The 17,760-nt window shown below is 45.3% G+C and overlaps 2 protein-coding genes across 2 annotated transcripts; both read left to right on the top strand.

The window, feature by feature from the left end:
* The first annotated feature begins 488 nt into the window (after positions 1-488).
* fhdc2 (FH2 domain containing 2) lies at positions 489-8,471 on the top strand. Its single transcript, XM_070837491.1, has 11 exons — positions 489-903; positions 1,005-1,066; positions 2,887-2,989; positions 3,270-3,355; positions 3,611-3,711; positions 3,994-4,064; positions 4,286-4,393; positions 4,617-4,687; positions 5,128-5,245; positions 5,401-5,562; positions 5,685-8,471. Exons 1-11 carry the CDS (start codon positions 535-537, stop codon positions 7,641-7,643), a joined length of 3,210 nt encoding a protein of 1,069 aa, XP_070693592.1. The 5' UTR covers positions 489-534; the 3' UTR covers positions 7,644-8,471.
* Positions 8,472-10,034: 1,563 nt separating this feature from the next.
* Positions 10,035-13,792, top strand: rhogd (ras homolog gene family, member Gd). The gene is made up of 2 exons (XM_070837492.1): positions 10,035-10,105; positions 10,730-13,792. The coding sequence occupies exon 2, from the start codon at positions 10,759-10,761 to the stop codon at positions 11,332-11,334; it is 576 nt and encodes a 191-aa protein (XP_070693593.1). The 5' UTR covers positions 10,035-10,105; positions 10,730-10,758; the 3' UTR covers positions 11,335-13,792.
* The last annotated feature ends 3,968 nt before the right edge of the window (positions 13,793-17,760 follow it).

The following is a 17,760-nucleotide window of genomic DNA, read 5'->3' as shown; positions in this document are numbered from 1 at the left end:
TGTTCAAACAGCCAACAGAGGGGGAGAGCTCATCTTGCTCGGGTAGTACTTTCCCCGGAACGCCTTGAACTTCCACTGAAAGTTGAAGCAGGGGTTACATTTTTAACTACTACTACTAACTACTTGTTAGATTGGTAACTGTGCTGGAGTCATGCTAATGAAAGGAGAAGTGAAGCCAGGTGTCAAGCTCAGCTGAGGTCATTGGCCCCCAGTTAAAGTGGTGACTGGGTTGGCTGTTGCAAAACTCCCAAGATAAAACTGACTTCCTGTCTCTTTCTGTGCTCAATAATGTCTGAGATAAAAAGAAAAAGATGTTTTGTTTGTCTTGTTTCTCAGGCTGGAATTATTGATGGACCTTTGAACTGGAGAAGACGTCACTGACCACCTGAGCAGAGAGTGTGCAGCCACTGTCACCCCCTCCTCTCCTGAACCCAGACAGCCTCTCTGCTCATCAGTCTGACTGTGGCCATCAAGGAATCTCGTGCCTTTCATGGAACACAGCTTGGCCCTCCCGACGCTGTGGAAGTGACAGCCATGGAGTCGCGTCTGGCGCTGGTCGCCCCGCCGCCGCCTCCACCACCTCCGCCTCCACCTCCTCCTCCGCCGCCGCCACCTCCACCTGCATCCTCCTCCTCCTCCTCCTCGCCCTTCAGCCGGGTGGACAGTGCCCGCCGGAGCCGGCTGAGGAAGCTGAACTGGGAGCGTATCCCCAAAGAGAAGGTGGAGGGGAGGAAGAGTGTGTGGAGTGGGGCGGCTCAGGGTGAGGACGAGTTCCCCATAGACCTCCATTCATTGGATGAGCTGTTTGGTCAGAAGGACAGTAAGGCTCAGGACAGAACCAGCACCCTGAGGCGGCGGTCCTCTCTGCTGCGCTGCAGATCTCCCCAGGACAGCTCAGAAGAGGTCAGATCACAGGGATGGCAGTGACATCCAGCAATGTGGAAAGATAACACACTTTTCTTGCACTTTTCTCCCCCTTAATTGTGTCATTTGTCTCTTTACAGATCTCCTTGTTCGACTCTAAACGCAGTATGAACATTGGAATATTTTTACGCCAGTTCAAGATGTAAGTCTCTTTAATCCTTCCTAAAACTGAAACAATGACAAAATTAGCAGCTTCCAGTCCCTCAAATGTTTGATCAGGATTTGCTGCTTTGTGTTTTGTGTTATTGTAAATTGAATATCTTTGGGCTTTGGCTGTTGGCTGAACAAAAATATTGAAAATAAGCACAAGATACAGCTTTGCTCCTAACAGTCTTGTACATCTGAACAGTTTCAGCTTTTTGCCCTTTTGACTACGACTCGCTGGAGGTCACCACCAGTCAAAACTGAAAGTAGTTTTAAGAGCAGGAAACAGAAGTGTGTCCAAGTGTGCCCAGGGGAGCAGTGCTTCACTGGAGTTGAACTTTAGAGTGTGTGGCCATATATCAAAGATGGGTAGTCGTCTGTTGTGTGTGTCAGAAGTGTGAAGTCTCATCAGGAGAGAGGATGTCTGGTGTCGGGGAGGGGACATGAGTATATTGCAGGGCACAGGTGCAGGGGAGGGTGCGTCTTGAGTGGCTGGGCTGGGGGTCTTGAAGGAGGGTGGTTGGTAAGTAGCTGCCGGGTTTAGCTCAAGGAGTCAGAGTTGACACCTGCTGCTGCCCTTAAAGAGTGCCTAATGTTAAAGCTACCCCCCACAGAGAGAGACCCCACTGGTGGTTTGTCATTTTCATCCATCCCCTACAGCCTGGTTAGCATGTTTGCCTGGCTCAAACAAAGCTGCTCTTCCTGTAATGAGTAGAGCTGATTTAATAATCATTCAACACTTACATCCAGTCGAAATCTGAAACCTCCTGATTAACATTTTGATGCTGAAAACACAAGACAAGTGGGTACAAATAACGACACAAAGACACGGAAAAAGAAGTGATGAGTTGCTGTAGTGTCACGCCTCCAAGTGTGCGTAAAATGTTCACGGATCCTCAATTGTGCGCCTCTCAACTGAAGAGCGCTTCTTTTCTAAACGTGATTTGTCAAGACTTGCAGGGAAAGCCATTATGTGAAAAGCACATCTTGTGTACACAAACATTTCTCTTGTTGGGAGCTTATTTTCCCTCTGTTCTAAACACAGACAGAGCTACTGTGGAGCTGTGGGTGTAGTTTAAACAGAATATGGTTTTGTATCGTCAGACATGAGTGTCTGAGTAGTCTCTTCAATGTCTTTTTGTTATCTGATAGCTTCATTTTACTCAGCATTTTGTTTTCAATATAACTAGTTGGAGCAAATAGTTCGACACACAATAAGAGTGTTAAACCACGTTTCTGTTCTGAAAAGGATTTCTTAATAGAATCATTTATTCTTAGAAATAGGTAGAGCGAGCTGTCAAAGAATGAAATAAGGATGTGAATGTTGAGGAGAGCATGTAAGAGAATGAAAGCCTCACACAGTAGCGTGCACATAATGGAGTATGAGCACGTGTAACGTTAGCTGCAAGATAAGGAGGAGGGGACAGCATAATGAAAAACTGCTGGACAGATGCGTCACTCAGAGGAAGTAAGTCAGAGGTCAAACAGTCGGTCGAATCAGTTTCTGGTCTTTCACCTTGACATCCTGGGGCTTTTCAGACACTTTCTCTGTATGTCTGCATTTTATTTGCCCAGCGGGTACGCCACCCCGTGTCGCCAGCGCGGCGTCAACCAAACCTCTCTCCCCGACACTCTTGACTGATAAGAATGGGACAAGCCCAAATATTGTGTGATGAATGGGGGGAAAAAACAAGAGCTGATACTGCTCATAACATGAGTTTTCTTCGTGGGTGTTGTGCCTTTTCTCAGGCTGCAAACCTCGTTGCATGCTAGCAGTGATGTCATACCAAAAACATGCTTGTTGTGGTTTTTCCTCAGGCCTGCTAAGGAGATAGTGGAGGATATCAGGCGGGGTGCCGGCGACCGTTACGGTGCGGAGAAGCTCACAGAGCTCTGCAAATTGCTGCCTCACAATGAGGAGGTAAAGTGCCTTTTTTGGCACACAAATACAACAGTGACATCCCCCTCCCTTCCCCTCCCTGTTCCTCTTACTCATCACCCGGCTCTGGTTAGGATGATCACAAGTTTGCCATTACACCACGTCGTATGATGTGGTCTGTTTTTCGTACAAGGATACAAGGACCACACTGAAAGATATTGGAATTGACTATTAATAGTGTGTTGGTTTTAGCTCCAGATATTTTATTTTTTTCCAACCAAAGGTGCTGCACAGACTTTACTCAACATCTGTTCTCTCTCAGGAATCCCGTCTGAGGAGGTTCAGTGGGGAGCGGAGCTGGCTTGGAGAGCCTGACCTTTTCATGCTGCTCTTGTTGGAAGTTCCCAGGTACGCCCGTTAGCTCTAGGTTGGATAAAATTCCCCCAGATCTCCCCAGTACTTTCCAACTGATTCGTTGTTTCATTTTTGCTTTAAAACTACTAATTTTCCTGTTTATTTGTGGGCGACACTTGTCCCGCTCACACGCTTTTACTTTGTGATGACATGTGCTTGTCTAACTGATGAGTGATCAGGAGTGCTCTCTCATCTCCATCATCACTCATTCCTCTCCATTCATCCATCCGTCCATCTCTTTCCTCTTAGTTTTCGGCTTCGTCTGGATGCCATGATCCTGCAACAGGAGTTTGACCCCGCTGTGACCTCTCTGTGTGTGGCAGCCAGATGTCTGAGGGAGGCGGCCAGAGGTAAAGTTAACAGCAGGGAGTTCGTGTTCTCCACCTCTATGAAGAACGAGGTCTGTGTTGGCCCTTTGAAATGCTCCTATTTAGAGCTGAGTCTAGAGTTGTAAAGCGTGGACCCAGAATGCAAATGTGATGGCTAGCATTCAGAATATCTTACTTCACATCAGTCGACTCTTCAAAACAAGGTCGCTGACTCATTTTAAGGCCTCGATGTCAACTGCATTCACATTCATTATTCCTCAACCTTGAGGCACAATATTGACCGTCTGTCTTCGGCTCTTCTAGAACTGCTGAGCTGTCCTGAATTGCACTCCATCCTTCGTTTGGTGCTGAAAGCGGGAAACTATATGAATGCTGTGAGTGCCTCTTCGTTTTAATTGTTTTATTTTATTTTCTTCAGCCTGACAAAGTGGAATCGGTCCTTTTTTTATCTGTGTACAATACACCAGCCGCGGTGTGTTCAGGGGCGTCACTCTGACTGTGCACCTGGGTTTTGTATCATTGTTTGTTTAAAGTTGAAACATGTGGTGTGTGTGTGTGTGTGTGTGTTCTTCTGACCTTGCATGTGCCTTCCCAGGGTGGATATGCAGGGAATGCCGCTGGTTTCCGGATTTCATCTCTGCTCAAACTGGCTGACACCAAAGCCAATAAGCCGGGCATGAATCTGCTGCATTTTGTGGCTATGGTAAGATCTGTCATTTAAGTGCAAGAAGAGAAAGTCCTGTAATAGGTATTGAAGTACATTCAAATTTTAAACAAAATAGGAATAAAGATCGAGTGTGCAGTGGCCTCTCAGAAGCCTCGGGCCAGACTGTACCACAGAGCATATGATTTTCTCAGCATTAGCAAATGGCGTGTCGCTTCTCTTGAAACAATAGCTGGATAATCATTTGTGTTTGTCTCTGCAGGAAGCTGTGAAAAAGGACCAGAGTTTACTGTCATTTCCCAGCCAACTAGGGCATGTTGGCTCCGCCTCTAGGTCAGTCTCTCCCCAAAACTCAGATCCTATCAGATCCTACAGCGACTGTGTCTGAGGGAAAGTACAAGCCCAGCTTAATAACATCAACACACCCCAACAGGCAGCGAAAACAAACGTAATGTAAATCTGTTGCATTCTTGCATCAGAACACGGCACCCAGCTGTCAGCAATAGCTATAAGAGCCTCAGAGAAAGTGGGTCATGAGAGTATTGATACTCCAAGACAATATTTAGTTTTGCTGGAGAGTTTCTCTGCATGGTTCCAAGGAAGTACCATCCTTATTCTGCTTTTAAAAGTAGAACAAAGTGTCCACTTTAGATAATTTGCATTCATTTATTATCTATTCCTTGTTATGAGACCCTTGTCAAGACATGTTACGCAGCTATTTCTGTACGGTTCTGATCATAATTGTGTGTTACATGTCTTTTCCCTCTCGGCAGGTTGTGTGAGGAGTCTGTGCTGGAGGACTTATCGAGGTTAAAAAGCAGAGTGGCGGCCCTCAAGGCAAACATCCAGACTGAGGCAGAGATTCAGCAGCATACACAACCTTTCCTAGAGGTATAAAACATAGTCTGTAGTGTATTAAAACTTAATCAAATGGTTTACAACCAGCCAGTCGCAAACATTTTTAACTTTTTTTAACATAATTATATACACAAGAACCCAAATGCAGAGAACCTGTTTCATTGATGGCTGTGTGAACTTGTGTGCAGGTGGCTGAGGAGCGTCTGAAGGAGGCAGAGGATGAGGTGGAGGGCATGAGGATGTCTAGTCAGGCTCTGGTGGAGTTCTTCTGTGAGGATGACACGTTCAAACTAGAGGAGGCTTGTAGGGTCTTCCATTCATTTTGCCACCGCTTCCAAAAAGCTGTCCAGGTTAGATTTAGAAATTTGATTCAAAGATCTGTTGCTAAAAATATACATATATAAAGAATTTAACATGTAGATTCAACCCAGCACTTAGAGTCAACAACAAATATGCTATCTCTTTTCTGCAGGAGAATGCAGAGCGAGAGCTGAAGGAGCAGAAACGTCTGGAGCGCCAGCGTGAGATTGGGGAAAAGCGTCGCTCTCTGGCTGTTTGCACAGGGCTGGACCTGAGCCTGAGCCTCAGCCTCGCCAGAGAGCCTCACAGTCAGGAGAGCCAAGATGAGCTGGAGAAACTCTTAGAGAAGAATTTGAGCTACACTTGGAGTCGACGTAGCCTGAGGAGCTCTGACTCCCGCAGACTCTCCCATTTCCTCCACAGCGACACCCATCTTCATAACTCATCCATGCTCAAGAGCTTCCCTGAGCTGGGCAGCAGCCCGACATCGAACAGTTATCACTCCAACAGCTCCTCTGACCACGAGACCACCGCCGTGCTTTGTAGCTCCCCAGAGACTGACGGCACGTGTTCCCCTATCGACCAAGAACCTGCCCTGGGTAGAGGAAGCAGGTCCCAGCACAGCCAAGCAACAAGCCGGAGCATGGAAGCAGTACAGGGCTCACACATTGCTGCATTTAGTCATTCTCAGCATGGACGTGGCTTCACAGTCAAGCAAAATGGGCCAGAGAGCATTTCTTATGCACTGCAAGGCCAATCGAAGGCAACGGAACTTGAAAAGACCTCACATGAACACACGGTGCCCATGACCACTGAATCTTCACCCGGTTCCTGTACAAACTCTGCCGTTATACCCACCGATACGCCTGCCCTTTGTGCTACAAGTCAAAACTCCCCTCAAAGACATAGGTTTGGGCTGCCAGTGACAGATAACACTATTCAGAGTAAATCTAATCTAAGTAAATCATCTTGCTTTGATGAGTGTGTACATCCCTCTCTTCACACAAGAGGAATACCTTCTCGTAGTGACACTATGGCTGGGGCGTTAAGGTACCAGAAATGTGAGGGCCAATCACAATCACCTGTAAACGCTCCAGAGAGGGTTGAGTCACAACCACAGGCGACAGAGATGCCCACCTTAACAGCAAGTGCTGTTACACCTTTGCCTGATGCAGGTTTAACCAAGCACACTAACACAGAAGTACCATCCACACCCGTTAAGGAGAACTGGATGCCCCCTAGTCTACCAGAGTTCAGCCAGTCACCAGAGGAGTACTCCAGCCTGCCAAGTCCTGAGAGGGAAACGCCGAGGTCATACTCCCGTGTGGGTGAAACACTGGAGTGCCACACTCTGGTGAAAGGCCTCCGATCCTATGACGCCTTATCACCCCCAACCTCCCCACTTCCACGACCCACACCAAGTCTCTGCTCCAAGTGGAGGAAGGAGAGGGAGGTTGACCTCCAAGACGGGTCGACTCCGGGGTCTCCTACATCAAAGGAGGAGACTCGAACCTTGAAGACTCCTGTGCGTAGTGGAATAGGAGCCAAAAGGGGACTTGTGTCACGTGCATCACCCTCCAGTGGCACAGGCATTCCCAGGGTGCGCTCCAAAACGGAGCCTTCAAATGGATCCCCAACCCCCTCTAACCCACCCACTCCCAGCCGGCTGTCCACTCCTCGCAGCCTATCCATGCGCTCGTCTGCTATCACGCGGCCTGCTGCTGTTCAGACAGAGGTGAAACGCAGTAATAGCACACGGGAGAGGACTGTAAGTGAGCCACAGACTCCCGGAAAGCCCTCCTTGACCCGCAGGACCTCAGACAGATCCCTGCCAGAGAAAGTCTCAGGCAGCACCCAGCCGGCCTTCATCAGAGGAGCTCCTCTCCGTGTGTCTAAGCGACTCGCTCCAAACTCCGAGACTCAGGTGCCCCCCCAGCCTCGCACTGCCCACAGCCCGTCCTCTGCCACGGCCAAGACCATACGCACGGCTGTCATCTCTGCTGCTCGGAACAAAACCGCCAAGACAGCAAGCACAAGCACCTCTCCTGCTAGCTCTAAAATTCCCACAGCTTCACGGATACCTGGCCCCAAAGTGCCCCGAGGTACTGCCGCTCAGCCACTCTGGAGGTGATGCAGCTGAATAAGCGCTTGCAATGCACAGTTTGGTCACATGTTTCATGCCTTTATGAATTTCATCCTATACAGCGTGGATATTCATAAGGGGTCATCAATGAGATTTATGATCTCTGCGTCTTCTAAATTCAACTTCTATGAAATTTTTATGAAGTTCTGATGGCTTTGGTTCTACATACGCGAGTGGGGGCTGCATTGGGAGCATCAGGGACACTATGTGTGCTATATGTGCTTCACCCAATAGTAGAATAGTAATCCTCCAAATCCTACCTCTTTTTACACCCAGCTGTGTCAGTTGCAGGCAACAGGACACCATAAGAACACCCATCTCACACTAACTACTCATACGTAGAGCAGGTTAACACTTACTTCACATCAGTAAAACACAACCAAGCGGCATCACTCTGTGCCTAGTCTGCACAAGTGTGGTTTGAAAAATTGGTAATTTTGGACACTGTTTAAAACTCATTAGCATGGGAAAAAAGTAGGGTTTTTTTTTATTTTAGGAACTTGTCCAAATGTTTTGAATACTGTGACCCCTCCGCTAAGTGATCATTGTGTTCTCACACTTGGCTGTCTTTCAGTCCAAACTGAACTCGGTACAATATTGAACTGTTCATCCTCACGTTGAGAGGCCTCATCGTTCTGATGCACTTTACAAACTGAAGAAGAGGCCACGGGGAGAGATGATTACTGTAATTATTTTTTTTTTCATTGTTATTTTATGTCAAAAGATTCTATAACTTTATTGAATAGCATTGGTTGTTATTCACTGTATTATGTGGATTTATAAATAAGAAAAGATGAATAAAGACGGTGATCTGTAGTGCTGTCTGTCTCTGAGAAAGGCATTCATCAGTTTAATTAAACACTGCCTGTCTGCGTTGTTGATATACTATATTCACATCCATTCCTCAGTTTTGGATCACTTTGCAAGCTTTCACTTTCAAGGTCTCCACTTGTCCTCATCAACTGCTGCTCTTGCATCTCACTGTCCCCTGTCTGCTTGTCACCCCCTTTTTTCTCTCCCCCTCTCATCCAAACTCCCTCCTGCTGCATCTCTTGACACAGTCACCCCCATCTCTGTCGGTGGCTGTTGTCATGGAAATGCTACAGACGTCCCGGGGAATCTCCTGGCAGAATAGTTGGGTGCAAGGGCTGGGGTTGGGGGTGACTGTGGGTGTAGGGTCCCAGTGGGAATTCTCTCTTTATAGGCTGCAGTGACGCCAGAACCTCTTGGGAAAGGCAATAAACCGGTGCCTCTTTGTGTTCTCGAGTGTCCGGTTGTCGGTCAGCGCTGGCCTCTTAACCTGCCTCAGTGTATAGAAGTGACATCATCAACGGGTCTCCAGGGGTGCAGGACCAAGTAGTCTAAAGTGATCCCTATTTTAGCTGCCTTCATGTATTCTACATTGATCTCAAAGCGCTGGCGTAGTGAGAATAATGACTTGTCTGAAGGTGAATAAGTGATATATGGGCTTTAAGACCAGTGCTGACCAAAGAGAGGATGAGGACCAAAACGCAGGAGTCAGGATTGTTTTATGGCCTGTTTGTATGTGGGGGATATATACATACACAATGACACACTGGCATTTAATGGTGAGAATGTCGCAAGTTCAAGAGAAAGGGTAAAGTCACAGCAGAGAGTCTGCAGGCGTCCATGCATTCAGACTCTTGAAATGTTAACAGACCGGAGGCAGACGAGATGGGAAGTAAGTAAGTTAGATTCAGGGGCACCCTTGTCAACAGTTGTCACTTTTAAGAGAGAGGGTCCATGATTTTTGCAAAGTATTACAAATAATAGGTATATTTAAGTGCTAATAGGTGTGGTCAAGCTTATTTCAATAGAAATAAAGTCTAAAATTACCTAGCATATTACTGAGTGAAATAAATTAAGTTTATTGTATGGGAAAATATGATGCCAAACTCCATTCTTAAATCTGGCAGCTGGATACGACCTTAATTAGAGGCAAAGATTTATACGTGACTGGGAACTTATTCTGCGTTTATTTGACAATTGTAGATTTGCAGATTAAGATTTTGCATACAAAACACAAGATCACATGATTATGAATTATGATGCACACATGACAGCCAGGCCCAAGTAGCTGACATGAGCATGATACTATTTATATTAAATGATGTCAGTGAGACACTCTGAAAAGGGTCATGTTGTACTTGTGCACAATTAGTATTTTTTACATTTAAGTATAGCTACTTTTACAATACTTTTAACTTGGTCGTGCTTTTAACACAAGCTTTATGGAAGTTGGAAAGTCACAGTGAAGGCAGTATAGCTTAAGAACGCCATCTAGTGTCGAAGTAGCGCCAGTCATGAATTAAAACTACAACTACCAGTTTGCATTGCTTCCGTACGTCGACTTTTACGTAATGGACAGCTCCCCGGATGCGGCTGTGACTGACTATACCAGGCAAAAAGAGATCGAAAGCCAAGTGGCGGTAAGTCACAAAATCCTTCAAATTTCACTGTTACTGCGAATAACTTCTTCTAAGACATGTATCAGGGCAGAATAGAATTTTAGAGTAACTTGTAGGATGTTATCGGGCCAGGAACAGACCTTTTTGAGAAGTGGCTTGCAAATAAACTTTCAACTTGTTTGCTAACTAGCTAGCTTGTTAGCCCCCAGACGCGCTAGTTCCTTAGCTTGATGCTAGCCAGTGGGGGAACGCCTAGTATCAGAAGTGAACACTGCGAAATAACACACGCCAGAAAAACTTGCGTCTCGCTTTCGAGTTACTCGTTGTCCTTTGTTCGAGGACTTGTTCGGCTAATTTTCCAGATGTTGTTAGTCAAGGCACGGCTGAAATTATAGCTATTGCATGTAACGTTTATTACGTCGATGAGCTAACGTTGGCGGTGGTTAGCCTCGTCTGCTAATTGGAGGAAAAGCTGTAAAAACTGCTGTCACAGAGTCACTGGCCGGCAATTAACCATTGTCAATTACAGTTTAACAATCATCCCCCTTATCATTGATGATGAAAAGTTCAGATTAGCAGCCTAGAGCACGGTGCACTGTAACTTGAAGTTAACCAGGTATCTTTTTTTTTTTTTCCTGTTGTCAGGTGCTGCAGCCCCAGTGGTCGTTGGCAGGATGCAGACCATAAAGTGTGTGGTGGTGGGTGATGGGGCAGTGGGTAAAACCTGTCTCCTCATCTCTTATACCACCAATGCCTTTCCCGAAGAGTACATTCCCACAGTGTTTGACAACTACAGTGCCCAGATGAGCGTAGACGGCCGCACTGTCAGCCTCAATTTGTGGGACACGGCAGGCCAGGAGGAGTATGACCGCCTGCGCACTCTCTCCTATCCCCAGACCAACGTTTTTATCATCTGTTTTTCCATTGGTAGCCCCTCCTCCCATGCCAATGTCAGGCACAAGTGGCACCCTGAGGTGTCTCACCACTGCCCCAACGTGCCCATCCTGCTGGTGGGCACCAAGAGGGACCTGAGGGGCGATGCAGAAACAGTGAAGAAGCTGAAGGAGCAGGGCCTGGCCCCTACCACCCAGCAGCAGGGCAACGCCTTGGCCAAGCAGATTGGGGCTGTTAAATACATGGAGTGTTCTGCTCTGCTCCAGGATGGTGTCAGGGAGGTGTTTGCCGAAGCTGTGAGGGCAGTGTTGTATCCAGTCACGAAAAAGAACCCCAAGAAGTGTGTGCTGTTGTAATAAATGGTTCCCAGAATTGGACTGTGGAGAGAGATGATGGAGATCTACAGATGCAAAGGAAGGCTGAGGAATGAACATCGTCACCTGGCTGCCTGCACACCATCTCCAGCAGTTTAGACTTTGTTTTCAACTCCTCTGTTTCTCCTCTTGTCCTTACTCATCTCCTGGAGGATTTCACTCCGTTGCCATCATCACCAAAGTGACTATGCCAAAAATGGGGGCAACAGACCGTATCTCCTCTATTTTTCTTACATTTTAACTTTTGATATTTACACTTTTTTTCCCCAATTTTACATCTGTTCTAGATTTATAGCTTCTCTGCTTTGCCTTATAAAATGCTGATCATGGTTGACAAAAGCCATAGTAACATCCAAACCAAGCTACCCTGTTTGACTGGAGAGAAGAGATCTGCCTTTGTTCAGGTGGAGAAATAATGACTACCTCATACTCTCACCTAGGTCGCATCTCATGAGTCTCAAGCAGCGTCACCGTCAAGATGCTTTGACTTGCCTATTTAGATGTAATAAACCAAGCCAAGTAGATGGTGAGCAGGTTTTAATTTGAAGCAGCTTGAGTCCAGACAAGGTGTGATGACTCTTGGACAAATGCCAGTACCCCTTAACCAACATGCACAGATTGGAGGTCAAACTCTTGAGCTCCCCGGAGTTCCCCCTTTGCTCAGTCTGGCATGTTAGAGCTGTCTGGCAGGCTGCCCTTCCAGCCTCTTGCACTGCTCTCGCACTGCCATGCATGGAAGAGCCACCAGGCCTTTGAAGATAAGCCGGTCCCATTAAAAGCAGCCGACCATTTGCCCTCTTGAGTAATGGAGGAGCAGGTGTCATAAGGCCTCTGTCAAATTAACCCTTACTGGTACTTCTCGAGCTGACATATCAGGAAGTCATGTTGTAGTACAGCTCTCCTCTGTCTACGTCTTAACTCTTGAGGTTCACACCGAGTGCCATTAAAACATGCCTAAGAATGACTTTTTTTGACAGGGTGGGGTCAAAGAGACTGTATTTTGTCTAATAATGTTGATTTTACTCTGTAAATGACTTTTTTTTTTTTTCCTCAAATGGTTTTAACCAACGAGTGCGGTAATGGCCAAAGTTGAATATATTTTTTGTAATAGCTTATGTTTATTTGACCAGTAAGATGTTTGTGTGTAATAGTTAATACTCAGATTTGATAAACCACAACTGCATAATGCTCCCTTTGTCAATTACATTGTTGCCCTATATTTAAGGTCAGCAGTCTATGACCACTGCATAATTGATTCAGAATAGCGTGTAACACCAGAATATGTTTTAACTGGCTTGTGCTAGGCTATATACACTTATTTTCTTGTATTTTCTCGACTAGTGGAATATCATTTCGTGTTGGAAGAAGCACCATGACGTAGCTGCCTAGTTAATTTTTTTTTTTTTACAGTGTAACAGCAGTCTATCTACAATATGGAAGGAGCCTTTTATTTGGTCAGGTGCCTTATCTACACCAAAGACCATAGCAGTGCTCCCTTGGTCAAACCCAGAGGTTCTCATTATAGTGATGCAAGTGCCACGAGACCTTTCAAATGCAGCTCCAGCCAACTCTGGGTTTCATTCTTGTTGTTTTTTCAGTAGCTTTCTGCCTTAGTTCCTGCCAGTAAACACACTCTTCTTGCAGCCCTGTTTGTAAGGCACAGGTGCTAAACTGACATCTTCTGCGGCAAGTCTGTGTGCATTTGTGAAACAGAGCACATGAGACGCGTTCGTGGCCCACAGCTCTTAACAGATTGTGGTTTACATCCCTGCATTGCCTGGTGCAGGGAGAGCGAGGCACAAGCACGACTTGCACATACAGTTAGCAAGAGCTGCGTTGGTGGAACGTGCCTTGTCACATCTTAAGATTTTTATAGATTTTATAAAATATTTTTTTAGTAATGACTGGTTGCTAATTTGTGCTTACAGCTGCCAGTAATACCAGCAACCCTTTTACTCTAGTTATTTTCATGTACTCACTCGAGCAGGGTGTATTATAAGTCGAACCAGATTGTGGCCTGTGTAAAGTCTAGAATAACCGAAGCGCAACACGAGCAGGAGATTTTGTGTAACAACAGTGATGCGGTTTTAGATCTGCCAAAGGATGTGTGAAAATTTCCCAGATCGAGGTGTGGAGGGTTGAATGTAAGTGCACAATATGTCAAACTGTCAACTGTGGTGAGTTTGTTGTTTTTTTTTTTGCCGTGTCCTGATTTCACTCAGATAATGCTGTTGAAGTGGAACATACACCTGTGGGCTCTCTGTCTGTGTCCCGGAGCTGTATGCTACCGTGTGCGTGGTACTACGCTTTTACACTGGGAACTTGATTTGTAGAAATCTGTTTGTAATTGTTTTATATATAACAAAAGCATATTTGTATAAATGAACTAACAGTGAGATGATTTTAAATTATGCCAAATAAAATGGTGGTTCAAACCAGACGCTGTTTGATGGTGGATGTTTCTCCAGTGTGACACATAATCTGCACATTACTGCACGTCTGTAAGCTAACAGTGGAGGATTGCAGTGACAGTGAGGTGTCTGCAGAACGGAGTCACATTTAAACAGCTATTTGTATTTTCAGCTCAGGAAACCACACCATGTGTCTGTAGCACACGTATTGTACCTCAGTTCATGTCCATGTTACTTCAATTACCATGTCCGAACACTAGGTGGACACAGCTCTCTAGCTCCGTGCCATTCCTCAAAGCCTGATTTTTTTTTTTTTTCGTTCTGTACATTTGGAGTTAATGGTCTATACCCATCCGCTTTTCAGGGCCATCATTCAAGTTAGCAGACACCCACAAGCTCAATCAGTTGCAGGGGCTCACAACAAGGCGTGCTGCTTACTCTGAAAAATTCCCCTGACCTTTATGGGTGGTGGCTCTGACAAATGACAGATGTGTTGAACTCCACCAAAACCTCATTACAACATCACTGCAGCAACATTTAGAGCCCATTTCCTCTGCGGTCTAAATGCTTCACAGCCAAGACAATACTGAATGTATGTTTACAGCCTGTGAAAGGTTTGTCGCTGCTGCTGTTGACATATTGTTTCAGCGATTTCTGCCAAGTATGAACTGTGAAGGCATTCAGGAAAACAGCGCTTAGAGGCACAACTGAGTAGTGTGATGTTTAGATAAGATGGATGAGAAAGGATGAGCTAGTGTTGCTGTCTGCAATACGCTTAACTAAGCCAGGCCGATTAGTGAGACTTGGGTCGGTTCAGGTGATCCATTTTTAGGTGAGTGGATTGCTGAAGGAGAAATGTGTGCTGGATATATTTTAGTCGTCTAAAAACTGCTTTTTTTGAAATAATCTCTTGAAACATCTGCCCCATTCTTCAGATATCTGTAGCAAGCTTGAATGGGTTGATGATGATTTGACAAAGACCAGATTTTCCTGTTCTTCAAACCTGGTCTAAAATGATCAGAAGCTGTCGTCATAGCAACAAGACCCCTAACCAGCATTTTTTTTTTATGTGAACCTTAAACATGAACCCATTTTCAGATGCATATATATCCTCAAGAATATTAATAACATTTCTGTGGAAACCATCCGTTGGTGTAGTTATTGTTGTTTTTTATTATAATGACTCCACTACCTATGCATGATAAAGTCCACAGCAAAATTAATTTAGTTTGGGATACAAGAAGGAAAAGATAGAACAAGGAAGAAATTACATTTATTTCAATAATTTGTTAAATGTAGCCTACTTTTGCCTGCAGGCTGAATTAATTCTGTATTGTTATATGTTCATAAACCGTAGGTAGATTAAGCCGAGACACTTATTTTTACTTTCATAACATGTCTTCATTCAGACAAGTTTGGCTGCTTGTTTGCTTACATTTGTTCTCTATTTGCGTCTGTAGATTTTAGATCTTTAAGGACCATTTTGTCTCAGCACTAAACTTGCTCTGTTTATTCCCATCTATATTCTGAAGGTTTTACATATAATTCATATCCTGATTTATACAACTTATCATTTCTGAAAGGGGGTGGTTTAAAAAAAACCCTGGCTCTAATATATCAGCAACATTAAATAGGAATTTTGAACCAGGCTTTATCCAGTGTTCAGATTTCTGTTCTGGAAATGTGTGCAAATAATAATGCATCATTTGCATAAAATTTATAAAACCTTCTGATGCAAAAAAAATAATTGTCATAATGCAAGTAACCAGCCCGAGGAGTTTCATGGTGATATCTACTAGTTAAAATGTTTCACCTGTGGTGTCTCACCTTATCTCATCAATACTCTCTGGCTGCGTTCTTTCTGTGTATGCCACCTATCTGGACTTAAATGCTCGGGGATGCAAATGAGCATAATAGCTGTGATTACATGCACAATCTTTTTCAGGGGGGCTGATCAAGCATGTGACAAAGTGATATTGCTGAATGGGTCGGTGCTGAAAGGTAACCATTGATGTATATGAAAGCACGGACATTCATCACTTTTGCACATGTCATGCAACAGTTTCGATTAAAAACGTCTGTGCATGTACCAGACCGCATCACATCACATCACATCACATCACATCCCATGTAAACAATTGACCTTCGGTCAGAATTCAGTCGGTATCAAAACAAGAGAGCTTGTAACTGCAGCTGATGTAGACGTTCTTCATGCTGCATAGTCACACAGAGAAACCTGTGTTTGAACGTAGCAGGAGGTTAGATGTTCACCAGCAGACATCCTTTCAGTGAGTCATCAGTGTGGAGCGAGTGGGAGTGCTGGCCTCCGCCGGGACCTTGATCTCAGCTCCGTCTATCTCTCCTCCATCTCCCTTGTTTCTTTCCTTTCCTCTCTCTCACTGTCCGTTTGATGTATGCTGCGTAAAGCCAAAAGTCCGGGCAGCTCCCGGCACTATTCAGTCAAGGAACTAGGGAGATTCCTCTTCTTCTCCTTGTCTAAAGATGAAAAAGCAAAAGGCCTTGATCTAATAGGCGGCCTGCAGCTAGACCGAGACTGAGAAAGCTGCAGTTCTGCATTCAAATCAAACTGTTCCAGCAGCAGGAGAGGGAAAATGAGATTGCAAAGGAACACAGAGGGGAGTGAAGGCCGTTGGCTGTGTTTGCAACAAAATAGGACTGGAGTGGAGGAGAAAGTGTGGTGCTGAAACAGTAATGGAAAGACAGCAAATGGGGATAAATAATGATTGAGTAGAGGGGACTTTGCCCACGTCGTTTCAAATGTACACTGAAGGAAAGACGGTGGGCGAGAGAAGGAAAGATTGATGGATAGATAAAGAAACAAGGTGACTCAACCCATTCGTAGGTCACATGGGCTGAGTGGCTGGTTTAAAGGAATAGTTCACTAGGCTCACTAATCCTACAGCCAGCAGCCAGTTATCTTAGCTTTGCATAAAGACTGGAAACAAGGGGAAACAGCAAGCCCGGCTCTGTCCAAAGGTAACAGAATCCTCCTACCGGCACCGCCGAAGGTGACGAATTAAAACCGCACAATCCCATATAAATCCACAACTTGCTGTTTTAATCTTCTGCTTCTGTGCAAAGTAAACAAACGAGATATAGCATGCTAATTAGAGGTTTACAGGCCCTTATGGGCAGGTTTTGTCAGCTTTGGATGAGGCCAGGACAGCTCTTTCCCAACATGCTAAGCTAAGCTAACCAGCTGCTGGCTATAGCTTCATATGAAACGCACAAGCTGAAAATGGCGTCGATCTTCTCTTCTAACTCTCAGCAAGCAAACGAATAATCACATCACTTAAGATTTCTTTTAATGAGCCCTTTATTGTGTTGTTTGCATCAAGGTTGCCCACAGCTCCGGGGATGGAGCGGAACCAGCCCAAATGAAGACCTGTAGGCACTGAACTATTATGAGAGTGTAAACAGAGAAGTGAGCAGAGGAACAGAACAGAGAGATGAAAAGAACAGACACCCAGGTCTACTCAAGTATTAATTATGTTGGTTTGCTGCTTGGAGGTGGGAAACTGCTGTGTGCGAATCAGTGGAGTAACAGTGCTGAGAACAGAGAGTCCTCAAGTGCCCCCTTCGCATTCTTGCTGCTCAAACTCCTCTTCTGAGAGCTTCTGAGAAAACAAACGCAGAATGATCCGAGCTGATTAGATGTCCCATGTTATGTGGCCGCCCATTGTTGATGCGCAATCCCACTAAATCCACAAGAGGCTGTTCACACGCTGTCATTCACTGATGTCTGTATCACCACAGCGGGGAGAGCCCAGATGGCACGGGGTGTCAGAGCAAGTCAACTCTGACACTTTTCCGAAGCACGCTCACACCACCGCGGGGTTGGAGTGATGAAGTGAGAAAGGGAGAGAGGAAAAAAAAAAAAAGAGTGATCTTTGTGGGACAGGCCGTGGTTAGATGTGAGTGAAAGCAATCGATGAGCTGGTTTTGAGCTTTGCGGTTCTTCATTAAGATCCGATTG

This window comes from Pempheris klunzingeri, chromosome 9, assembly GCF_042242105.1.
Source record: "Pempheris klunzingeri isolate RE-2024b chromosome 9, fPemKlu1.hap1, whole genome shotgun sequence".
In the NCBI taxonomy this organism is placed as follows: Eukaryota; Metazoa; Chordata; class Actinopteri; order Acropomatiformes; family Pempheridae; genus Pempheris; species Pempheris klunzingeri.
The sequence above is the reverse complement of the archived record's forward strand: the minus strand, read 5'-3'. Positions and strand labels throughout refer to the sequence as shown.